Raw genomic sequence first — 27,411 nt, 5'->3', positions numbered from 1 at the left:
GTTCCTCAAGAATCCTAAGCTTCAGCATAGTCTTCCATAAAACAGGAGAAATAATAGCAATTTCCTCATAGAGCTGTTATACCATTAAATGACATAATTTATAAGCATATACACACTGCATACAAAGTGCTTTTTACTTATTTCTGTGTCTGGCCCATAAAAACCACCCAATATAAAAGTTTTCTGCTAGTGTTACTCCTACTAATACTTCTATTATCTCCATTCCAGAAGTACCTGAACCATTCTAAACGTGATATAAAGAAATCCAAGGTTTTGCTTTCCTTATTTTGCTTTTGCCACAATTCCTTCACCTACTTTTTTAATTTTAAATTTCTCAACAGGTAATATAGTGACCTGGTACAAAAATCAAATATTACATAAAAGTATAAAATGAAGACTCTCACTTTCAGCACAACCCACACTGTTCATTTATCCAGTTAACTACTTTTATTACTTTCCTTCCACAAGCACCTTGATTATTTTATTTAATAATACATCTCGTAGCTCTTTCTATTGGTGTACAGAGATCTTTTTGTTTTTTAATCATTGCAAAGTATTCATAGAATGGATATACCATAATTTTTTTAACTAGTCTCTGATCGATGGGCATTTGAGTTGCTTTCAATCTCAAAACAATGTTACAATGAAAAACTTTGAACGTAGATGTGCAAATTACATGTGTATATGTACATATACATCGTATATATATATATCATAAATTTTCAGATGTGGGATTAATGTGTCAAAGGAATTTAATTTTGACAGACTCTGTCAGACTGCCCTCCACAAGAGGCATTAACAATTGAAAATCCCACCATCAATATATGTGAGAGCCTGTTTCTCCACAGCCTCATCAATAGAATATACTGTCAAGCTTCCACATTTTAGCCAGTTTTTGATATGTGGGAAATATCTCAGAACATTTTAATTTGCATGGTGGGACGGGGGGAGGGAGGTCCACGAGGGAGGGGATATATATGTACATAGAGCTGATTCACTTCGTTGTACAGCAGAAACTAACATAACATTGTAAAGCAATTATACTCCAGTTAAAAAAAAAAATGTCTCTTACTTTGAAAAAATGCTGAACATATTTCCGAGGTTAAGAGTCACCACGTTTCTTTGCCATTTTTTTCATTTTATTTTGCTGAAAGTATTTTTGTAAAATACCTTAAATGCTTTTTTAAAACAAGGTAACATGAATTATATTTTATAACATCTATTATTATAAAATACAGCTAGGCAATTTTTCTAAAACATACAGAAAAACAATGTGAAGAAAATCAAAATGCTAATTTTATGTAATATGAAAACAAGGAAAATACACCAAAAAATGCTAAGCACACTTTAAATTGAGATGCTTCATTTTAATTTTTGATCCAACTTAAACCAAAAATATGGATTTCAAGTAATCATCATTATGTATTTACAATACTTTTTAAAATGTCAGTGCATTATCCACATGGAGCTATGAATCTTATAATGGATTTTTCCCCTTCCAAATGAGGTGAAGAGATTTTTAATGAAATTTTATTCATTTATTATACTTTCTTTTAAAAAGATCAGTGATTACATACAAGAAAGATTATCATAAAGTAGAAATTCAAAATGACAAAAAGATATTTTCACTGAATAATTTTAAGGAATCTAATGCTTCCTTTTCTGAAAATAATAAAATAGTAAATCCTCATTAATTCTGACATCAGTCATTTACAATGTTACTGCACTCAGATAGGGATTGAGCTAAAAGTTGACATTTACAAAATGTTTATCATTTGCTCAAAAAATAAGTTTCAGAAGATAAGGCAAATAAGATAAACAAACTAGAATCAATATCCTCAATGTATTTCAAAAAAAAGGAAGCACTTCTGAGTATTTTAGTAATACGTATTACCTGGCCCATATTTGATATTTTATTACAAATACAGAACCATAAAGCCTTCAGACTACCTAGCTACAGGGGTCAGCAAACTTTTCCTATATAGGGTCAGACAGTAAATATTTTAGGCTTTGCAAGGCACATGGTCTCTGTCACTACTATTTAACCTTGCCACTGTGGTGAAAAAACAGCCATAGATAGTACATAAACAAATGGGACTGGCTGTGTTCCAATAAAACTTTATTTATGGACACAAATATGAATTTCATATAATTTTAATGTGTTACAAAATATTATTTTTCTTTGGATTTTTTTGAGCCATTTAAACATATAAAAACCATTCTTCGCTGGTAGGCTGAACATAAATAGGCAGTTAGCTGTATTTGACTTGTGGGCCATAGTTTGCTATCCCTCACCTAGATGAATTATCAAACTTTCTTGATAGTGACCTTCAAGAAATACATTAAAAAAATCACAGCCCTACATACACACACATGCACACAAGCGCACACACACATACACACACACACAGCTGAAACAAAAAGTTTATAAAACGATACCTGGCTGCACTAGATGTGACACACTGTTATTTTCTCTTTCAATACTGGCTACTAATGGACATCAACCCACAGTTTCAAAAACAGTGATCTGCTTTTAGTTAAGAAAATTGGTATCTGGAGAAATAAAGTTATTTGCTCAAATATACACACACAAAGTCAGTGGGAGAGCCCAGTCTAGAATCCATGTGTTTCGACTTGCTTTTCAGAGTATCCTGACCTGCCAAAACGCCTCACCACACCACATGGCCTCAGCACTCTCAAGTCAAGTCCAATTGTCCAAGTATTGCCGCTACAGGCATTTGTTCTTGCAGTCTCAAATTAATGTCACCTGAAGGAACAAATAATTCTGAAGTTTTCTACCCGTTATTCAAAAATGATGGGAGAAAAGAAGCTTTGACACATTGCATCTCGCTGCGTCGGGATGACACTGCCCACCACAAATTCCACATAAATACTTGACAAATATTTGCAGAGTACATAAAATAAGGAGAAAAAAAGTAACAACCCTCAAATATGAGAGTACTGCTGCCTAGTATGTATTGATAATTCAGAAATATTTTAAGTATATACTTTTTGCATTAGTTATATCTAAAGCAATTAACATTACCGGGGGAAGTCCTACACATCTAAATAAACAGAATCATAATGTTTGGTTTCATTGACATAGAGTTATATTCCTGCCTCACATCAAATATCTGACACCCATGGAAATTTTGACAAATGATATGAAAATGGAAATTACGACAAATAAGATGAAAGGTGTTCTTTGCAACACTCACAGTCACACAAAATATATAATGATGCAGCAAAAGAGACTAGCAAAGGTTAGATTACTTCATAGTTTCTGACTTATTTCTTCTGCAACAAATCAGAGGGCAAAAAAATATTTTTATCAAGGTGATGAAAATCAGTGGGGTAAGAAATCTTTGAAACTTCCAGGAGAAATGGATCATCTAACCCTCCAAGGTGTTTTAGGGTCCTATTTTTCTCATTGTAAATTTTCCAGAGTGGATGCAGGAAACCGGGTTGTAAATCATTGGGTTTTCTGTGTTTTCACTTCCTTGAGCTCCATCTCCTTTGCACTTTAACTTGCACCAACACACCCACCTTTAAAACACATATCCCAACTCTGAGTGACCTTTTTATCATTTATCATGCTGTTTAGTTTCAAAATTATATATTAAAGCTTTGGTTTGAATAACATACAAACTCCGTGGTACATTTCCCTGTGTAGAGAGGCAATAGAAAAAGTCAATTACTTCAGGAAAAATATCTGAAGGTGGCCTAATATACTCAAGAGGTCGAACTTCTAATCTGTTGATTAGATGTGTAAAGCAATTGCAATGTCTGTGTTTCAGGAATGAGGTGAAAGAATTCACCATAAATATGAAGAAAGAGGGGAGGATTGAGAAGAGCCACAGTAATTCCAGTCTGTATAAACTTCTCCTCTACCAAGAAAGGCATAGTCCTGCGGAGACAGCAAGTAGACTATGGGACTATGGGTGGAATAATCCTCTCTTAAAGACCCAGCCAGGCAATGACAAAGCCCAACACTAGAAAAAGCTGCTCAAAGAGGACAGAGGCCACCAGAGCTGAGGGTGTAGCTCCCCACTTGCAGCACAGACATTTTGAGAACCCACAGAGTAGGTATAACAACTATTCGTGGCCATGATACATTTATTTGCAGTACAGCAACACTTAATTAAAACAAGTTTCTTTACTTATCAATATCAATAAATGTAGCAACTGAAAAGGTGATCTAATGTTAATCAGAGGCTCTGCTTAGCAGGAATTTATGTCTTTTATTAGCACAAATGGGTAAAATACTTAAATAAGAGTCTTGACTGAGAAAAGCTTTCATAACAAAGTCCATGAGGGGAAATAAGAAGGATCCTTGGTAGTTAAATTAAGGCTGAGAATCAGAGACCTATATAATAGTTATAGCCCAATTCCACAATCTACCTTCCTTCTAATCTTACTTCAGATATTATAGGCTAATAAGGAAAATTAAAACTTTCAGACTGAGGCAATTTAATGAGGAAACTTGCTCTCAGCATTTAAAGAACACTTAAAGTCCAGGAAGTGCCTTCTGTAGTCAAGATGACATCTTTGACTTTCAGGAGATAGAGAGGCTAAGCGGTGATGCTGAAAAGGAGAAAAATCTAGCTGCTGACTGATTCTGACTCATGCCAGGCATGTGAGTTCAGGTCCTTCAAAAAGCAAATGCCAGACACAATCACAATCTCTTGCAGCTAACTGTGCAAGAGATCTATTAGGGGAAACAGGTGTGAAAAACAAAGGTGAGAGAGAGCAGTAGTTAGGCGTGAAAGGCCTTCAGGTCTGTCCAAAAAGCAGATTTTACCCCTGGGAAGAGAGAGAACACTGAGTAGGAGAGCCTCACACTGCAGTGCAGCTCTGCAAAAGTCTCGACCATGCCAACAAGAAGCCACAGAGCAAAGACTGCCTATGATCAGATCCCCGCATTGCTCAGGAATGGCTCAGCTCTAGTACCACCATCATGGTCAGCCAATGGCTGAAGCAATGCAGAGAGGACATGGTCTCAGCAATAATGCTGCAAGAGATCTCCAAAATACAGTGGCTGAAGGCTGGGGGCAACTACAAGCCTCACAGCAGGTTCTCTCAGGAAGGGAGAGATGAGAAACTCATTGCCATGGCTGCCACAGCCCACCCTTGTGCTGCATGGATCCACTTCTCCACCCATCTTTGGGGAGCAGCTGCTCCACAGTTCCTGTGGGCCTCTACTAAGGAGACACTTAAAAGAAAAACATGAGCAGAACAAATGCTGTCCCCATCCATCACTGCAATTATTCAGGGCTGCAACTCATCTCCATCCTCCAATACCTATCAAAATTCCCCTCTGCCTCAGCTATCACACCTCTGCAGGTCTTGGCAGCTGATGTGATTAAGTGACCCAAACGTTCCTTAGGTGTCTGAGACCCTGGCAATCATATCATCCTCATTCCAGGGTGGCCGTGATGTGTCCACTCACACTTAAAGTTAGTGGATCACTTGAGTGCCACCCATAGTCAACCTGCTGCCATTGTGTAGAAGCAATCCTACCTCCTTTAGCTGATCTGGGTCCTGTCTGCTGGTCCTAGACACAAGAGACTAAAGTAAATCATTGGCAACCACAGCTTGCAGTCAAACTGTACCCTTGCTATGTCCCCTGTGGAAAGACTACACCCACTTTGAGACTAGGACTACTAACGCTGCAGAGCTCAGAGGTGCAGGGACACACGCCTGCACAAAGTTCCCTAGCGGGACACTGTGAGCTACAGTAAGTAGGACTGTTTCTGTTTCCACCTTCTGCTTCCCAGGCCCATTAGTCTTTCTACTGGGGATACAGAACCAAATGGAAGTTTCTAACTTAGTGCCTATACTGCATCCTGAAAGACTGCAGCCCATCCTTGCAGAGTATTTCCTCTGAGTTGGAGCTTCATCTGTGCCTTCTGAAGGCCACTCCAGCACTCCAAGAGGCCCGTCACCTCTGGATGATGCAGTCTGTGATACAACCAGTGGATGACAAGGCAAAGGTCCACCCTCCCACCCCCTCCGCCCCACGTCCCAGCAAAGTCAGTCCCTTGTTCTGAGGCTATGTTGTATGTGATTCCATACCTATGGATCAAGGAGTCAATTGGTAGCATTAAACATATACTAAGTTGCCAAGTAAAAATGATTAATTATATTATATACTAAATATAAAAAATAAATAAGACACAGGTGTTGCCTTAAAGGAGCTCATAGTCTAAGGAGGATCAAATATGCACAGTAATGTCTTCCTTCATCATTACATACCATACTCATAGCAAGAACATATAAATGTTCTTAAGTACTGGTAAGCCACCATCACAAACCCTTAATCATAATCTCTGAAAATAGTCAAGTCGCACCAAAAATGTATTTACGTGCCCAATATTCACTAGTTGGCAACAGTTAATACTAACCATAATTTTTAAAATTAATTGGCAATATTTTATAAGTTCGGTTCTATGAATCCCAAATTTTTATATTGTATATTTCCAATTCCAAATCTTACAACAAAATAATGCTGTCCATATTGCTATTTTTAGATTATATACCTAAATCAAGTTCAAATAATAATCAAATTACTAAATTAATATATATTACTAATATAATATTTTTTCAAAGATTACTAAATAATCTTTTTATATTTTCAGAATCATTCTAAATAGAAAATTCCTAAATTGTACAATGGTCAGGTTTATTATGCTGGCTTCATTTGAATAGGTAATGAACTTAGAAAATAAAGTAAACCCATACAGATAATTTCAAAACAATGCAAAATTTCCAAAGCAGGATAAAAAATGACACTAACTTTATTTTTTTTCTTTTGATAGGCAAGAAGTAGATTTATTACTACAGGATGCTTGTGAGGGATACGAGCGGGCAGGTGAGGGGGCTCTGCCGACACTAACTTTAATTCAGACTAATTTTCTTCCTAAATACCCAAAGCAGTTTTTTTCAGCATGCTCCATATTTTGACAATGGTCTTGTTTACGAGGAAGAGGAAATCTGCAACTCACCTTTGTACACCGTAAGGCCTTTCCAAAATAGGCTCTTTGAATGGAGGAGGAATGTGACCAAAATAATCAGGATAAGCCACCTCTGAATATTCTGGGACAGACTTTGTACTTTTCACAATCTCAATATAAAGATCTGAGTCGTGGAGTGTTGGTCCATCAGGAACTTCAACTAATGCTTGTTCCACTGATGCAGTAGACTCAGTGTCTTCATCATCCTCAGTTTCGACTCCAGTACAGCAAAGCTTGCCTAGCTGAACAGTTCTTCCCTCAAACAGAACATTCCCACAAGTAGCCACGTGTGAACATGCGTTAGCGCACGTCAGGGCAGTGACAGGGAGACTGCAGTCCTTCTTCATTCCTGCAGTAAAACCCAGGGCTGTTTGAGAAGGAATATTCTGCAATGTAATTCGGTCCAAGGCCTTCACAATATCATTGTTTAAGCCATGGCCCGATGCAATAGTTCTGTTCTGATCACCTAGCTGCTGTTGTAATGTTCTGTCATTATCTTTAATGTCTTCTTTTGCCAGAACCGCACAGGCTGGTTTCTTATTATCTTCATCTCCTTTAGGAGACACAGTCACCTTCATTACAACTCCTTTTCTTAAATTGCCGGAATTCCCAGATGCTTCCTCTCCTGCCGTGGGAACAACAATAGGGCCACGCACTTTTCCCTCAAATACAAAAGCTTTTGGTTCTCTGGAGATTAAATCATAGTCCTTTGAAAATAAAAAATAAGTTTAATCTTTTATATGTAAATATTTACACGTATTAACAAAACTAAGATCATATTCATTTTATATGCTGATTCAGAAACATTTGAAAATTTTAAATGTGGATAAAACAGGGTATATTTTAATTTTGCTAATAAAAGACAAAATGTTTAACCAGCACAAAATTCATTACACTTATTTTACTTTTTCTATTATAAAAATAGTGCCTATATATAACAAATATGAGAAATTTTAGAAAAGTATAGAGACATTAAAATCATCCAAAATCTATTAAAGGAAACAGAACAGCTAAATTGTTATTCACTAATTCAACAGATATTTAGAGTGTTTGTTTTGTGCCAAGCACTGTTTCAGGCACTTAAGACCCATCAGTTAAAAAACAAACAAACAAACAAAAAAAAACTCTTCCCTTTTGCAGCTTATATTCTTCTACAGAAGGAGGGGAGAGGACTGTCAATACAAAAAGTAATAAACATGATACAAATATATTTTATGGAATGTTAGAGGGTAAAGTGTTAAAGCAAAAGAAGAGGGGGAAAGGGGAAAAGTCATTCACATACAGGGGGAAAAATTGACATTTTGTCATTCACAAAAGGGGGAAAAGTCATTCACATACAGATACTATTCCAAGCCATGAGACTGGAAATCATCAGTGGAAAGAAACAGACAGATAAGAGAAGAAGACAAAAGGCTGTACACCTCGGGATACTACAATCTTAAGAGGTTGAGGAGATGAAAATGAAACATTAGGAGATGGAGAAGAAAAAGCTGGGCTGGAAACATGAAAACCAGGAAAGAAAAGTGTGCTGGAAGACAAGTAAAAAAAAGGATGCTGCTGACAGATCAAATAGCCTTTTCTCTTTTTATACTTTTAGACATTTTTTTGGTCTATGCAAGATTTTATCAAAAAAAAAAAAAAAACTCAATGGATTTAACCTTTATTCTATTGCTGGGCATTAAATCCTTCACAGAATATGGAAGGATTTAAACAAACAAATAAGATGTATACTTAAGCCATTTCCAAAATTTTGCTATTATAAAGAACTCTGCAATGAACATCCTTTTGCATAAATTTTTTGTTTAGGATAATTTCCCAAGCACTGAAATGGAATTACAGAGCCAGATACTATAATCAATTTTAATATCTAATACAAATTGTCCAAATGCCTTCCAAAAATACTTATATTAATACTATTCCCAGTAACTGTATATGAGAGTATCTATTTTAACTTTTCTCTTCCTTGACAACATTAGGTACTATAGTTTTTAAAATTTTTTTCTAAAGTGGTAGATAAGAAGAATGGTCTTACCGCCACTTTAATTTGCATTTCTTTGACTACTAGAAAAGCAAACAATTTTCCATATATCTATTAACCAGTTTATTTCTTCATAGGTAATATATTTGTTCCTGGAATATAGGGATTTTCTTGTTTTGTAGTATAAATTCTCACATTTATTTACACACACACACACAGAGACACATCCCTTAACCCATTTTTGCAACAATTTTTCTGGATTTACAATTCATCTTATAATTTTGTTTAACTTCTACACACACATTATGTAGTCAAAATTAAGACTCTTTTCCTTTGTGATTCATTCCTTAAATATCCACTGTATAAAAACCAGGGATTCAAATATTATTCACTTTCGGCCTCTGCACTATATCTAATCCAAGGAGACAAGGAGGCACAAAGGAGGTAATGGGTAAGTGTCTCTGCATTAAAAGGGCTGAAGAGAAGAAATCTGCATTTAAAAATTTGTTGTAGGAAACCTGGTGGGCTAGGTATCTACCTTACAGAAACATTTACAAGTGTTGGAAAATATATTAAAATATTTTGGGAGTTTCCTGACGGTCTAGTGGTTAGGATTCAGAGCTTTCACTGCCTTGGCCCAGGGTTCAATCCCTGGTCAGGGAACTGAGATCCTGCAAGCCACATGTCACAGCCAAAAAAAAAAGATATTAAAACATTTTAAGTATGACAACAAGTGAATAAGAAAGCAAGGATTAAAAACCAAATGGTAAGTGAAGACGGGATCCCAAAGTTTTAAGACTGAAGCTGGCTTTCACTTGAAAAATGTTTGCTAAAACAGGTGACCTAGGGTATAGGTTTTCCCATCTCAAAAAGTATAAAGAACAGGAGAGTAACCCAGAGCTTGCATAAAGTGGGGAGTCCAACAAAAGATACACCTCCCGTAAAGATGGAACCCCAGAAAACTAAACCTTCAATACAGAGGCCCTAGAAATACCCTACCACAAAACAATTAATAGCAAGGAAAGTCAACTGTCTCAAACCTTAGCACTTAAGAGGGTGAAGAATAGCACTACTCACAAAATGGTACCAGAAGCCTGCTATCACATCACATGAATTTGCAGCCTGAATTCACATTATCTGGGTGGTCCAAAAATCCTCAATGAGGAATTTAATCTATTACAGTGCTTGTCAAAAGCAACAACAACAAAAACTTCTGGAATTTCCACAAAATTATAAAGAAAACGAGCAGCTCATGGTAAAAAAAAAAATTTTTTTTTTAAAACTGCAAGAAATTCAGACACTAAAACTGTAAGACTAAGGAATGCCTATATTTAATATGTTCAAAGAAATGAAAGACAAGAAACAAGAAGTTAAAGACTGATGAAACATTTTTTTAAACCTTCTAAAAATCAAAAACAAATTTAAATGCCTAATGTATGTTTCTAATGACAGATGAGATGGAGCAAAAATTAGAACTAGGGAACTGGCAGACTGTTCTGATGAAATTACCTAAATGCAGCACAGAGAAACAAAGAGAAGGAAAACATTAAAAAAAGAGTTAAAAGATACGGAAGAGAGTTAGAAAATCTACATTCAATTAGAAATGCCAAAAGAGAAGAGAGAGGGAAAGAGAAAGAGGCAGTATCTGAAGAAGAGAATAAAGAATGTTTCCAAATCCTATGAGAAAACAACACTCACAGATTACAAAACACAGTGAATCCCAAACAAGACTTAACAAATATCTACACTTAACAAACATTTCTGGGAAACTGTAGAGCATTGAAGCTAAAGAAACAATCTTACAAGTCACCAGAAACAATTTCTTATAAAGTGAAAACATACACTCAACCCAGCAATTTCACTTGTAGGTATTTATCCAAGAGAAATGAAGGCATATTTCCTACAAAGCTTTCCTACAAAAAAGCTTTGTACACACATGGTAGTATCAATTGTATTCATGATAGCCCAAAACAGCCAACATTCCAATACTCATCAAGAAGTGAATGAATAAAGAAATCGTGGTATATTCATACAATGAAATACTACTCAGCAATAAGGAAAAAAACCACTGATAAATGCAAAACACAGGTGAATCTCAAAAACATACTGAGCAAAAGAAGCCTTACACAAAAGAGTACACACTATATGAGCCCAGTTTTGAGAAATTCCAAAACAGGCAAAATTAACCTGGAGTAACAGCAGATCAGCAGTTACCTGGGCAAGAGATGAGGATATTGTCTAAAAAGAAACCCAGGCAGAATTTCTGGGGTGACAGAAACAATTCTATATCTTGACGGGGTTGGTAGCTACACAATTGTATATATTCGTTAAAACTCATTGGGCTTCCCTGGTGGCGCAGTGGTTGGAAGTCTGCCTGCCAATGCAGGGGACACGGGTTCGAGCCCTGGTCTGGGAAGATCTCACATGCCGCGGAGCAACTAGGCCCATGAGCCACAACTACTGAGCCTGCGTGTCTGGAGCCTGTGCCCCGCAACAAGAGAGGCCGTGACAGTGAAAAGCCCACGCACCGCGATGAAGAGTGGCTTCCGCTTGCCACAACTAGAGAAAGCCCTCGCACAGAAACGAAGACCCAACACAGCCAAAAAAATAAATAAATAAATAAATAAATAAATAAAAATCCAGCCATTCATATAATTAAAAAAAAAAACTCATTGAACCTAAATATTTGTAATTTATTGCATGTAAATTACACTTAAGTAAAGTTGATTTTAAAAAAGCAGCTAGAGGAAAACAGTGACTAACTTTCAAGAAGAATTACAAAATAAATACATTTTTGGACCAAAAAAGAGACAGACAGACAGACACTATAAAACATTTCAAGCAGGAGGAAAGCAATTCAGACAGAAAGTCTGAGAAACAAGAAGAAATAAAAAATAAAAAGGTAGTGAAAATGTGTGTAAATCTTAAACACTGAATCTAAACAAAAAGCAGTAGCAACATATGAGTTTTTTTTTTAAAGCTAGAGTTAAAATATAAATTCAAAGCATATAAGTTTTGAAGGTTTGGGAGGTGTACATAAAGTATCCTAAGTTTCCTTTTATAATTAAGAAGAGAAAAGAAAGATCCTAATTAACTTCAGAATTTAGTAAATACATATATTTACTATTTTATCAAGAGTAACTAGAGGGCTTCCCTGGTGGCGCAGTAGTTAAGAATCCACCTGCCAATGCAGGGGACACGGGTTTGAGCCCTGGTCCAGGAAGATCCCACATGCCACGGAGCAACTAAGCCCATGCGCCACAACTACTGAGCCTGTGCTCTAGAGCCTGCGAGCCACAACTACTGAGCCTGCATGCCACAACTACTGAAGCCCGCGTGCCTAGAGCCCGTGCTCCATAACAAGAGAAGCCACCGCAATGAGAAGCTTGTGCACTGCAACAAAGAGTAGTCCCCACTCGCCAAAACTAGAGAAAGCCCACATGCAGCAACGAAGACCCAACACAGCCAAAAATAAAATAAATGAAATAAATAAATTTTAAAAAAAAGAGTAACTAGAATTTTTGCATATATGTCAAACTTACACTATAAATGAATGCAATTTGTTGCACATAAATTATACCTCAAGAAAGTTGAATAAAATTAAAATAACAAGACTGTATAGTTTTCATATAAAGGTGAAAAAACTGAAATGAGGAAAAATAATCCAAACAAAGGCAAGAAAAAGACACAAAGACACAGAGATGAAACAAATGAAAATACAAAATAAGATCTCACAAATCCAAATGTATGAATAATTATATGTGAGTGATCTAAACGCTCCAGTTAAATAGCAAAGACTCAGACTTGAGTTTTTAAAATCCAACTATATGCTGTTTAAAAGATAAACATCTAAGGGTAACAAGAAGTTGGTGAAAAGATTTTTAAAGATACCAGGCAAGTAACTAAAATTTATGTAACTACATTAATATTTTTTTAAAAAAACTTTTTGCCTTAAAGTCTTACAGATAAAAACTAACTTCAATAAAAGGTTCAATCTGAGGGAATTCCCTGGTGGTCCAGTGGTTAAGAATCCACCTTCCAATGCAGGGGACACAGGTTCAATCCCTGGTGGAGGAACTAAGATCCCACATGCCACAACTGCTGAGGCTGTATGCCTCAACTAGAGAGCCCGCATGCTGCAAACTACAGAGCCCACGTGTTCTGGAGCCTGTGCGCCGCAACTAGAGAGAAGCCCGTGCGCCACAATGAAGAGCCCGCGCACCACAAGGAAAGATCCTGCATGCCGCAACTAAGACCAGATGCAGCCAAAAAAAAAAGGTTCAATTTGAAAGGAAGAGAAATCAATTTACACTTATACACAATAAATAATAAGCCTCCAAAAATATGTAACAAAAACTGACAGAGCTGCAAAAAGAAACATATTTGCAATCATAGTGAGAAATCTTTAACACACTTTTCTCAGTAATTGATAACACAGGAATAAAAATCCATAAGGATAGAAAATTCTAAATTAATTAATTAAATTCTATACTAAACTAATTAAATTGTGTTAATTCTAAACACAATTAACAGTCTTATCCTATTAGGCGAATATACAACTGTGCCTAACTGCAGCAGAGTTCATTTCAAAGACATGAGAAATAATAACAAAAGTTGACCATATTCAAAGTTATAAGCCTCAAAAATTTCAAAAGATTATAATCATAAAGGATATGTCCTCTTATCCTACTACAATACACTAGAAGTCAATAAAAAGATAAACAAAAAATTGGAAATTAAAAAGCCAACTCTGGGGCTTCCCTGGTGGCACAGTGGGTGGGAATCTGCCTGCCAACGCAGGGGACACGGGTTCGATACCTGGCCCGGGAAGATTCCCACATGCCGTGGAGCAACTAAGCCCATGTGCCACGACTACTGAGCCTGCGCTCTAGAGCCCGTGCTCTGCAACAAGAGAAGCCACGACAATGAGAAGCCTGCGCACCACTCACTGCAACGAGAGAAAGCCCACGCACAGAACAAAGACCCAACACAGCCAAAAATAAAAACAAATAAATAAATTTATAAAAAAAAAAAGCCAACTCTGACATTACCAATGAATCAAAGGAAAAAATCATAATGGAAAAAAAGTTTCAAAACAAAGATAATGAAAGCACTAAATTTCAAAACCTGTGTGATGCAACTACAACAGTAATTAGAGGGAAATTTATAGCCTCAATATGTAAATATTAGAAGAGAAGAAAAGCTGAAAATTACCGGACGTCTATCTTAAGATGATAATAAAAAGAGAGAGAGAGAGAATGAAAGCAGGAAATATCAAGACATGGCACTGTAAGCATATCATTTAGAAATATGGGGGTTAACTTCAAAAACATATGGAAAGGTGATTGTAGGAAACAGCAGATAGGAAGGAGACTACAGTTTTTCCTGATTAAACTATGTAAAACTATTTGCTCTTTAAACTTTGTCCATGCATAACTTTAATAAAAACTTAAAACCAAATTAAAAGAGGGGAAAAAAATAAACATAACAAAAGTCCATATGGTAAATGTCATCATGCTACCACAGATGTATGAAAATAGAGCTGTGAAAATGCAGGATTTTGACACTTCTAATATTCTGCTATCAAGAAACAAAAGAAAATAAAACTATACTTGTCACTACAAATAAATAATCATAGCTTTAAAAGCATGCGTACGGTCCCCTCAAAAAAGTCTGTTGCTAACTACTTTAATAATTCTTTATGTGGACTTCAAATGCACTCATTCTGCCTCCGTCAGGCCACTGAATAGTAGCTTTAACACATCTGGAAACAAAGTGGGTGGTGTTCAGGTAAAAACAAACACATCAAGCAATTTTAAGCTTCAGTGGTTAATGTTGAAAGTGACATGTAAATCCAAGTGGAAAAAGTCATAATCAAAATTAATTCCATTTCTGTTTAATATCTCATGATCTGCCATCTCATATCATTGTATCATTTGATACAATGATAGATGAAAAAAATTCAAACACTTTCCATTTAGAACCAACCAATTATTTTTAATTCTCAAAAATACATCACTTAAATATTGCTGCCTATACATAGTTCCAACACACACTTAAAAAATTAGAGACTAAAGTGTTTGAACAGTGCATTCCTCTGAAACTGAAAAATGAGAAAGAGTGCCAACACAATTACTTTAGAATGATTTTCCAATTACGTACACAGAAGAAAATGTGCTATTTCCCGCAACATATACTACATACATAGACCTAACTACTATTGTTCTTTAAGCTTTAAAAATATGGCATTAATAAATATGCACTATCTGAAATACTGGAAGTAACTTTTTTTGCTTAAACACAACAAAACACAATAAAAAGGGGTAACTCACTTGGGAAGAATCCTCAGAGCTCTTAACACTCAGACACACCTGTCTTTAACATCTGACCCTGGTCACACCAAGTCAGGCCAAAAGTACGAGTCTGTTCTAGGAGCAGCCAAACTAAAGGACAAGTTGGCCAGCTCTTCAAAGGTGCCAAGCAGGAAACCATCACAGGTGGCCTATTCTGGTTGTTGAACTAATAGGCAAACGTACAAGTACTCATCAACATAGTCTACAAGAAAGAACTGGCTTGTGAAATAATGAGAATCAAAATCCTGACCTTAACACCTATTAAAAAAACTAGTCATCTCTATTCCCACATCAAAACTCCTATAGTTTTTACTCATATAATTCTTATATGTATACAAATAGAGAAGAAAATAGGTCATTTCTTTACAGAATAATCAATTCCTTCCCCAAACCCCTTCCACAATATATTTTTTCTGCTTTAAATTGGCAGTATTTGTTATCTCTGGGGTTTTATTTTAAAGTGGTTCTTAGTTGGGCACAAAAGTGTGAAAAGAGCAGCCAGATACTTCCTGTAGGTGGCATGAAAGAAAATCACCCTGTATCCTTTCCCAAATGCCTCTTCTTGTCTTCTTCTTTTTCTTTGACAAATAACCTCTCCTTCATCCCTGCCCTCTTTCTACTACCCCTGATTTCAACGTACCTTCCAACATACCCCAAATCTACGGGCAGTACCAAGACACTGGGGGAGGGGGAGAGGGAGCAACTTGCTGCTTCTTCTATCGCATCCAAAAGCTCATTAGTTCCCAAAGAGAAACCTGAATAATTAGAACTGTGAAATGTAAACATTAGCTACAAGTATTTCTCTGTTTTTATTTCTCACATATAGCTTCACATTTAAGTTTTTTTTCTTTGAGCAACCAGGAGTTAAGTGTGTGAAACTTGGTGGGGGTGGCAGGGGAAGAGGGGGAGGGAGGGGGGTTTTGCAGCAAGAGCTAAATAAATCTAAGATGATCAGTTCAAACCCTTTATTTTACAGTTTAAGATTCTGGGCAGTTTCAGGGACTTACTCAAGAACCCACCACAAGTGAGTGGCAGAGTGAGCGTAAGAAACTATATTTACTACTAGCCATCAATTCAATCAGCTTTACTTGCTGTGCAATCCAAGCTGAATACTATATTCTAGTAAATAAATGAGGGTAAGAAATGTTAACAAGAAGTCACTGTCCTTATGAAGCAACTTAGATTCAAAGACTTCCAGTTGTCCTCTTTCCCCAACCTTCCATGCTTATATGGTGACTATCAGGAAAAACAATTCAACGAGCATAGACTATATTTTTAATTAAGCATTTTCTCAGCTCTCATCTCCCCTCAGCTGAAAGCAACTGATAAAAATAAGGCTTTAACATAAGATTCTGAAATGCCATTTTAAAGATTATTTTTAAAAAGAATAAAAAACTATGTCAATTAACTTGATAAACAAAAATGATTAAAAAATTTAAAAGCTAGTCCAAAAATTAAATGGCCTAGTCCCCTCATTTTACCGACAGCAATTTGTAGCTCAGAATGCTGAAATAATTGTCCAATGTCACTCAGAAAAGCAACAATACTTTAATTTTTTAGAAGTGAAAACAGTGATTATAGGTCTAAGAAAAAAATAACTTTTTCTTAAAATTAGTTAAGATGCTGAATTTTCTGTATACCTGAAAATCATCAACAAGCTCAGGGAAAAGGTGTTCATACATTTTAAGTTCTTCTATTGTTCGTCCTGGTTCTTGCTGGGGTTTTAGTTTGTTAATATCCGTTTCAATATCATCATTCTGAAATAATAAAAATGGTATGTCACCAATTAAGAAAAACGAAAAATTACAAAATACATTTCAGATTTAAAGCTTTCCAAATTGTTAATTACATGTACATAGAGAATAATCACTGCAGAAAGGTTGTATTAATTTCATTGTAAATTAAAATTTGCTTATATTTTTTGGTTGTTATGTTATTGTTATTTTGGTTGTTATGCTGTGTTTTCTTTTTATCAAAGATTATTCTAACATAGCATGGTATTTGTGCTCCTCAAGATAGAAAAACTAACATCAAGATCGATACTAAACTATGTTCCCCCCCCAATCTCCCCAACTGCCATAGTTTTGCTCAGATTAAAGGGCAGTAAAACTTAAGAAAACTAAACTGAAAAACGTAAGTATATGATGGTGGTGGTGATAAGCAAAATAACTAACTTTTATAGAGCAATGAAAATATGTGAGGGACTATGCTAAGGATTTTACATAATGATCTAATTTAATCTGCATAAGAATACTATGAAGCAGATAGTATCATGACCTCCATTTAATTAAAGAGGAAACTGAGGTACAGAGAGGTTAAGTGGCTTGCAAAGAGAGGAGCCAGCATATGAAATCACTAATCAGTGATTTCAAAGAATACACTGTTAGTCAATATAATGCATTGCCTCAAGAGCGACTAATGGTTATCACGCACCCTTAGAAAAGCTCATTACCACCATTCACTCTGTTTTTCAGGGAAAAAAAACAATGAGGAGTGGAACAACAGCCAAAAATGATTTCCATGTCCCTTTGGGAAAAAAAAGAGGGTAAATGTAAAGAAATATGACCTCGGAGGAATACGGTGTGTATCCAGGATCAATTTGATCTGCGTGTGTACACAGAGCTAATGTACATCATGATGGAAAGACAAGTGTGAGTTACCTACTATCCAAGCTATTTTCTAGGACCCTCAACAACTCTGGCCTTACACAGATACAAATCCATCATTACCTTCACTGATGGCTAAAGAGAGATAATAAGACCACTTACTAATTTTCAATTGGTATTCATCTTCAATTTTACATTTATCTTACTGTCAGAGTAAAGTACTTATTTTTCAGACTTAAATTCATTCTACTATGTGTCAATCCTTAAAATGCTTTATATACATGTACCTGATTATTTTTATATATTGTCATATTAACACATAATTTAAAAAAGAACAATATACTATATATTTCTCATATTTCATTTTCAGGAATTTAGCTATTATTTCTTTAACCAATAAAAAGATTTTCCCCATTGCCATAAATAATAAAGACTGGTTTTATTTAAAGAGTATCATATTAATTACTGTATCATAATTGTGTAATTATTATTACATGAATATATAATTTCATATGTCCTTAAATTATGCACTGATGAACCAAAAAAATGTAACTTTCTTGATTAGCATCTATTAAAGTAGGTAATACTTTCAAAATAATAAAAAATTTTTAAAAGGTATTCCTTTCTCTAAACATACTAGTAGTTCAATATTCATTACTATTTTATGAAGATATAGCTTTACAAAGTAGCTATTTTAAAAATTAAAAAAAAATTTTCCTGTAAAACAGGCACAGTGAGGAAAGAAAACTATACTTTGAGAGGTCAATAGCAAGAAATTTTGTGTTTTGGTTCGGGGGAAAAAAAAAAGATAAAGAGCTCCTGACACACTCAGAAGAAATAAACCTCCTACTACTCCTTAAAGTTCTTCTAAAATTAAGGAGAAAAAAAAAAGAATGCATTGAAGCTTATATACTGACAAGTCCTGGCAATCTGGAGACGACTCTTCTACAACAGAACCTCCAGGTTTCTATAAATGCTCCAAACTCTGAAAAATCTGGGGCAAAGAGAATTGAATCACTATGGTGAGGAAAAAACAGTCTCTATGACTACAGTCACATTAGAACACAGATATTATACCCACTACAATGTAGCAGGTTCACCTAAAGCATGAAAAAAGTGATGTGATTTAGATAAAAAGGAAAAACTAAGGAAAGTCCAAATGTAACAGACAACATGAGTAAGAAGCAGACAGTGGTAAAGAAGAAAAATAAGATAACACAGCTCAGCAGTGTCAAAGAGCCAACAATTCTGTAGCCCTTGAAAAAAAGTAATATTTAGCAGAGCAGAGTGGTAAAGAAAGCAAACATTCACACGGGGCTGCTTTATTCTGCATCTTGGTCCCACCTCTTATCAGCTACACCAATAACCTTTCTGTACCTCTGGTTTCTAATTATCAGCCCTGTAAAGCAGAGGTAATAATACCACACACCTTATAGGATTACTATCAGGATCTAATGGTTACTACAGGCATACCTCGGAAATATCTCAGCTTCAGTTCCAGGCCACCACAATAAAGCGAATGTCGCAATAAAGCGAATTTTTGGTTTCCCAATACGTACAAAAGTTATGTTTATACTATACTGTGGTCTATTAAGTGTTCAATACATTATGTCTAAAAAAACAATGTAAATACCTTAATTAAAAAATACTTCATTGTTAAACAATTACAACAGTAACATCAAAGATCACTGACCACAGATCACCATAACAAATATATTAATAATGAAAAAGTTTGAAATATTGTGAGAATTACCAAAATGTGACACAGAGACATGAAGTGAGCAAATGCTGTTGGAAAAATGGCACCTACAGACTTGCTCCACACAGGGTTGCCACAAACCTCCTTCAATTTGTTAAAAACGCAGTATCTGCTAAGCTCAATAAAGGCAAGTGCAATAAAACGAGGTACACCTGTAGATGTAAAGCGCACGGACTAGCACAGGATTAACTGTTCAATAAATTCAATCTATTATTTTTTCTTATTATTATAACTGCTGTGTTAAGGTAAAATGGGGAAAATGTGAGCAATCTCGAATACCCCAGTGAATAATGCTGCCAATAACTGTATATTTTATAGATGTGACTGTCAAAAAAGACAAAGAAATCTGTGGAAATGTTCTAAATTAAAGGAGACAATAGAAATGACAATTAAATGCAATACCTGATGCTAGATCCTATACTGGAGAAAGAAAAAAAAATCTTTTAAAGGGGATTATTAGATCAGCTGACAAAATGGAATGCGGATGGTAGATTAGAGAAAAATGATATATCACTATAAATGTATTAAGTTGGTAACTGTATTGTGGTTATGTAACAGAATACAGTCAGTCCTCCGTATCCATTCCTCAGATTCAACCAACCATGGATTGAAAATATTAAAAAAACAAAACTCCAACAAGTAAAACATGAATTTGCGGCATGCCAGCAACTATATACACAGCGTTTACTTTGTACTTACAACTATTTACATAGCATTTACATCGTATTAGGTATTATAAGTAATCTAGAGATGACAAAGTATATGGGAGGATGTGTATAGGTTACACGCAAATACTATGTCATTTCATATAAGGAACTTGAGCATCTGTAGATTTTGGTATCTGAGGTGGGTCCTGGAACCAATTCCCCCTAGGACACAGAGATTACTATATCACTGTCCTTAGAGGAAATATACACTAATGCATTTAGGGGTAAATTACCATGATACATAATATATGGAACTTAACCCCATATGATTTTTTAAAAAATTTTAAATATGTATTCATGCATACACACTGACAATTTCCAAGCAGAAAAATTAGAATCACTGTTATAAATTCCTATTGAGTTCTATTTCCCTGCCAATCTCCATCTTTACATCTGTAGTGGTCACAACAGATATTTTTAATGAGGACCCTGAGCCATGAAGAATAAATTACACTCAACATACTTTGTTTTTAATACACACAGAAACATACATAAAAGAAAGGTTTCCATCGAAATACAAAACTTTAAATTATAAACTTAATATTAATCTAGGAAATTTTACTATCTCTAAACACTCACTTCCCAAAGAATCCAAACAGTTGATTTTAATATACCTCCTGTTATCTAAGGAACACTTTACATGCAGAATATAAACTCTTCTAACTTGGATCCTACCAGTTCTTTCACCATATCAAGTCCAGACCACCAACACAGTCACCCCAGATTTTTTGCCTTGAACACCAGAGCCTGCACTGTTTTTCGTCTTTGTAGCTTCTTGAAGCCAGGATGCATGCCATCACATTGTCTAGACTGGCTACCATGACAATTTCGCCAAAGCTTGCCTTGGTGATCACATCTGGTGATAATAAAACTGGTTCTACATCTGCTATTAAGATAGAAATCTCCTTCCAGTACCTTAGATTCTATCTCCGGACAGTCAAATACTCAGTGTACCCCAATTTTGATGTAGCATTTCAAGACAAAAAGGCCCAAGCAGACAAGACTCAAATGAACCCCCTGTGCCCCAAAAGGCATTAAGCTAAACAGTTGAAAAATAAAGGAGTTAAGATGTTTTTCTGCAGATACTAAAATGGCCCCCTCTACCACTTAACAAAGCAAAACGGGTTGCCACCTAAGAGTCTCAAAAAACACTTTCCTTCAACCTTAGATTTCCTTAGACTTTAAAATCTAAGTCAGAAAGGTTAGATAAAATCTTCCTTGTCAGAGAGAGAGAAAATAACTTATTTTAAGGCCCTTTTCAGACTAATGTATTCAAAGCAAAATTATTTTCCTTTCAGTAGCTTAGTGTCCATAGTCATCCATGATAAAAAGATGTGGACAAAACAAATTAATCTACTGTTAGCTATACATATCTACCCAATCTTTGTTCTACACCTGTGAATACAATTTATAAAGTTGACTAAACACAGAAATTTATACCAACCTTAAAATTTTTATCTAGGTCATCTTCATTTTCGGTTTCATTTTCAGCTTCTAAATCAATATCATCGTTGTCATCACTTTCGTCTACTACGTCATCCACTGTGATACAAAATGTGCTATAAGTAGGTCAGAGGTAAGCATTCTATAACATGCACATCCAAAAGTAGAATGTTATATATATATATAACACTGGTATTTCAATCACCAATGGAAAAGTAAATGAAATTTCCTTATAAAAAAATGTCTCTAAGGTTGTTCCAGGTGTTGAAAAACCTATGAGATGAAGTGAAAGTACTTCAAAATTTGGAAAAGCACTCTAAAAATGTATGAGCTTTTTTACTAATGTTTTCAAGTTCTAAAAAATTAATAATGTCTTATGTTGCAACAGCCTGAATGAAACACCTCGCTTCCTGTTTATGATAAATTTCAATAACTCTTTTCATCCGTTTACAATTCACTCCCCATTTATTTCTTTCACTGACTGCCATGTACCATGCACTGTGTTGTGTGCTGGGAATTTTTTAAAAGATGTGTAAATATAGTCCCTGCCTCAGGGAGCTTATGAAGTTAAAGAGAGAAAGAGCAAAAAATAATTATAATACAAAAGGTATACACTAATGAAGGTGTATACTTAAAAATGCCATGGGAATGGAATAATAAATGCAAGCTGCCTGGGGCCAAGGTTATTAGTGATCACTTCACAAAACAGGTAATAATTAAGCAGTATCTTGGAGAAAAATATAGCAGCTTTCTGGGTGAACATAAGAGTGTGTGAGTGTGGCTTTTAAGAAGAAGAAATGATAATGCGAAAATAAAGAATTTAAATTATATCTTTGGAAAATAAGTTCATTGTGACTTAACTTGTATGCTTGAGAAAGTACTGCGAGAAGCAAATAAGAATGAGAAAATGAAGGGTATGATGGGCCAATTAGTTTAGATTTTCACCCCATGGATGATAAGGACTGGGGATTTTAAAGAGGAGAGTGATTTAACTTACATTTTTCAAAAGATCACTCTGGCAGGTATGAGAAAGGGAGCATATATATGGAGGGGGACCAATTAACAGAGGAAAAGACAGTAACTGTCTGGACCAATACAGCAGTAATGGGGATGAAGAATGAATATGCATTAGAGAAAAACCCAGGAAATAGAATGCAAAAGGACATGAGGACCATAGAGGTGGAGGATACAAGAAAAGAAGAGTAAAGGAGTACTCTGAGAGTACTCATGTAAGCAAATGAGTGCATTAAAACAAAGTAGAGAATATTTTTAAAGGACATTTTTCTAAACTTTGTTTTTATTTTGTGACTCTATTGAGGAATAATTGACAATATAACTGTATATATTGAAAGTGTAAAATGTGATGACATATGGTAAAATGGTAAATCATGGTAAAATGATTATCAAGATGAAGATAATTAATACGTCCATCACCTCATATGGTTAACACTGTTAACACTTTGTGTATGTGTGTGTGCGTGTGCATGTGGTGAGAATGCTTAAGATTTACTCTCAGAAACTCAATACACAATGCCGTATTACTAACTATAGTCTCCATGTTGTACATTAGATCCTCAGAACTTAATCTTCTTAAAACTGAAAATGTATACCCTTTGACCTTATCACCCCATTTACCATTCTCCCAGCCCTTGGAATCCAACTTTCTATTCTGTTTCTATGAAATCGTTTTTTTTTTTTTTAATTCAACGATTCCACATATAAGTGATACCATACAGTATTTGTCTTCCTCTGCCTTGCACATTTCACTTAGCATAAATGCCCACGAGATTCATCCATGTATCCATGTTGTTGCAAATGGTAGCATTTCCTTTTTTTAACTGGCTGAATAATATTCATATATATGATATATGTACATCATATTTATGAATCACTTTTCCTTTATCCATTCATTCATGGAAAGGCATTAAGGTTGTTTACAAATGTTGGCTATTGTAAATAATGCTGGAATGAACATGGGTATACAGATATCTCTTTAAGATAATGATTTTGATTCCTTTGGATATATACCCAGGAATGGGTTTGCTGGTATGGTAGTTCTATTTTTAATTTTTTGAGGAACCTCCATGTCCCTTTCCATATTAGCTGTACCATGTTACATTCCCACCAACAGTGTATAAGGGTTCTGTTTTCTCCAAATCCTCGCTATTTGCTCTCTCTTCTTTTTGATAATAGCCATTTTAAGAAGTGTGAGGTAATATCTCTTTGTGGTTTTGGTTTGCATTTCTCTGATGATTACTGATGTAAGGCACCTTTTCATTATCTACTGGCCATTGGTACACGATTCTTTGGGAAAATGTCTATTCAAGTCCTTTGCCCATTTTTAATTGGACTACCTTCTTTTGTACTATTCGGCTATGTGAGTTCTTTGTATTTTTTTGATATTAAACCCCTATTAGATATATGGTTTGCAATTATCTTTTCCCATTCTGTAGGTTGCCTTTTCAATATATTGTCTCCTTTGCTGTGCAGAATCTTTTTAGTTTGCTGTAGTCCCATTTATTTTAGCTTCTGTTGACTGTGCTTTTGTTATCTTACCCGTGAAATCACTGTTAAGACCAATGTCAAGGATCTTTTCCCTTAAGTTTTCTTCTAGGAGTTTTATAGTTTCAGGCATTATATATAAAGTCTTTTATCCATTTCGAGTCAATTTTTGTGAATGGTGTAAGACAGGGGTCCAGTTTCATTCTTTTGCATGTGGATACCTAGTTTTCCCAATACCATTTATTAGAGACTGTCCTTTCCCCATTGTGTGTTCTTGGCACCCTTATCAAAAACCAGTTGACCATAATATGTTTGGGTTTATGACTGGGCTCTCTAATCTGTTCCACTGGTCTATGTGCCCTGCTTTATTTGAGTACCATACTATTTTGATTACCATAGCTTCATAATAGCTTGAAATCAGGAAGTGTGATGCCTCCAGCTTTATCCTTCTTTCTCAAGATTGCTTTGGCTATCTGGGGTCTTTTGTGGTTCCATGCAAATTTTAGGACAGTTTTTGTATTTCTGTGAAAAATGACACTGGAATTTTGATAGGGATTGCATTGATTCTGAAGATCACTTTGGTCAGCATGAACATTTTCATATTAATTCTTCCAATTCAAGAATACAGGATATCTTTCAATTTTTTTGTGTGTCTTCTTCAATAACTTTTAACAACGTCTTATTGATCAGTGTACAGGTCTTTCAATTCCTTGGTAAAACTTATTCGTAAGTACTTTATTGTTTTTGATGCTATTGTAAATGGGACTGCTTTCTTAATTTCTCTTTCAGATAGTTCATTATTAGCATGTAGAAATGCAACTGATGATTTGTATATTAACTTTGTGTCCTGTACCTTTACTGAATTCATTTATTAGTTCTAACAGTTTTTTGGTGGAGATGTTACAGTTTTCTATATATAAGATAATGTCATCTGCAAACAGATGATTTCATTTCTTCCTTTCTGACTTGGATGTATTTTCTTTCTTTTTTCTAGCCTAATTGCTATAATTAGGATATCTAGTACTATGCTGAGTAAAAATGGTGAGAGTGGGCATTCAGCTTTTGTTTTTCTGCTGAACTCTTTATCTCTCTTTCATTTCTGAAGGACAACTTTGATGGGTAAAGTTTTTTTTAATTTATTTATTTATTTTTGGCTGTGTTGGGTCTTCATTGCTGTGCGTGGGCTTTCTCTAGTTGCAGCAGGCAGGGGCTACTCTTCATTGCAGTGTGCGGGCTTCTCATTGCGGTGGCTTCTCTTGTTGCAGAGCATGGGCTCTAGGTGTACGGGCTTCAGTAGTTGTGGCACATGGGCTCAGTAGCTGTGGCTCATGGGCTTAGTTGCTCCGTGGCATGTGGGATCTTCCCAGACCAGGGCTTGAACCCATGTCCCCCGCATTAGCAGGCAGATTCTTAACCACTGCACCACCAGGGAAGTCCCGGGTAAAGTGTTTTTGATTGACAGTTTTTCTCTTCAAGCAATTTGAATATATCATCCCACTCTCTCCTGGCCTGCAAGGCTTCTGCCAAGAAATCTACTAATAGGCTTATCAGGATTACCACGTAGGTAACAAGTTATTTCTCTAGTTGCTTTCAAAATCCTCCCTTTGCCTTAAGAGCCTGATGAAAATGTCTTGGTGAAGATCTCTTAGGGATGAATCTATTTGCAGATCTTTGAGCTTGTGCACCTACATAGCCATACCTTCACCAGATTTGGTAAGTTTTCAGCCATTATGTCTTTAAATAAGTTTTCTGTCCCTTTCTCTCTTCTTCTTCTTCTGAGACTCCCATTACACAGATGTTGTTTCACTTAATCGTGTTCCACTATTCACATAGGCCTTCTTCACTCTTTTTCTTTCTGATTTCTTTTTCTCCTCTGACCTTATAATATCACGAGATCTGTCGTCAAGTTCACAGATTCTTTCTTTTGCTTGATTGAGCCTGATACTGAAGTTCTCTATTGCATTATTCATTGTATTCTTCAGGTCCAGAATTTGGTTCTTTTTACGATTTCTTTCTCTTTGTTGAACTTCTCATTTTGTTCATGTATTGTTTTCTTAAGTTCACTGAATTGCTTCTGTCTTCTCTTGAAGTATCTGAGCTTCTTTATTTTGAATTCTTTTTCAGATAACTCACAGATCTCCATTTCTTTAAGTTCAGTTACTGAAGAGTTACTGTGTTCCTTTGGCAGTGTCATGTTTCCTTGCTTTTCCAGGTTTCTGAAGGTTTTGTATTGATGTCTGCACATCTGAGGATGCAGTCAACTCTTCCAGCCTTTTTGGACTGGCTTGGGTAGGGAAAGACTTTCACCTGAAGGTGACTGCAAGAGCACCAGCTGGGTAGCATGCAGCATCTTTGCTTCCTGGGAAGGCACAGTGGTGGCGTCTTTATGCAGCTCCGTCAGTTGAGGTCAACATCAGCACTGACTGTAGGGGTCTTCTGTGGCCTATACTATGGAGGTCCTCAGGTAGCAGTGGTGGCTAGGGCTACTGGGATCCTCAGGGGCAAAGGCTGCTAGGGTCTTCTTGTACTCCTCTTTTCTGCCTATACGAGGAAGTTCTAGCTAAGGGGATCCCCCTTGGCACCTGACCTGGTATGCTGGATCTCACAGCAGTAACAGAGCCAGACAGGGTCCTACAATCAGGTGCATGTGGAACTACCACAATGCCTGGGTCCTTGGGCACTGGTGCACTTGCTGTGGCAGTGGCATTGGTGTCTAAGGTGCGAGAATGTGCAGATCTCTCATGAAAATGAGGTCTGGAGCTCTGGGGCTCACTGTAGTGAGTCCAGCTGAGGGGAGATGCAGCAGCTATATGAGCCCACAGCAACAGCTCCATCCCCAAGGAACAAATGCAAGAGGCAGGACTCCAGGCAGCTCCGTCAGCTGAAATCAACTTTGGTGAAGACTTGGGAGGCCTCGGAAACAAAGGCTATAAACATCCACAGCAGCAAGGCTCACTGGGATTCTTCTGCTGTCCTTTTCTCCATGGGGTAAAATTCTACTGAGGGGAACCCTCTGGTACCAAGCTGCTCTGGACTGGGGGATGGGGTGA

The 27,411-nt window shown here is 36.0% G+C and overlaps 1 protein-coding gene across 9 annotated transcripts in view; it reads right to left on the bottom strand.

The window, feature by feature from the left end:
* Positions 1 to 27,411, bottom strand: part of AGTPBP1 (ATP/GTP binding carboxypeptidase 1) — a 174,858-nt gene that overhangs the window by 71,439 nt on the left and 76,008 nt on the right. For all 9 annotated transcript variants that reach the window (XM_057548960.1, XM_057548966.1, XM_057548962.1 and 6 more), the window contains 3 exons: positions 21,861 to 21,958; positions 16,985 to 17,101; positions 7,005 to 7,720 (listed from right to left, as the gene is read on the bottom strand). In XM_057548960.1, the coding sequence (XP_057404943.1) occupies positions 7,005 to 7,720; positions 16,985 to 17,101; positions 21,861 to 21,958 (931 nt within the window). The remainder of the gene's footprint in view (positions 1 to 7,004; positions 7,721 to 16,984; positions 17,102 to 21,860; positions 21,959 to 27,411) is intronic.

This window comes from Balaenoptera acutorostrata, chromosome 6 (genome assembly GCF_949987535.1).
Source record: "Balaenoptera acutorostrata chromosome 6, mBalAcu1.1, whole genome shotgun sequence".
In the NCBI taxonomy this organism is placed as follows: Eukaryota; Metazoa; Chordata; class Mammalia; order Artiodactyla; family Balaenopteridae; genus Balaenoptera; species Balaenoptera acutorostrata.
Note: the sequence above shows the minus strand (reverse complement) of the source record. Positions and strands in the feature narration are given on the sequence as shown.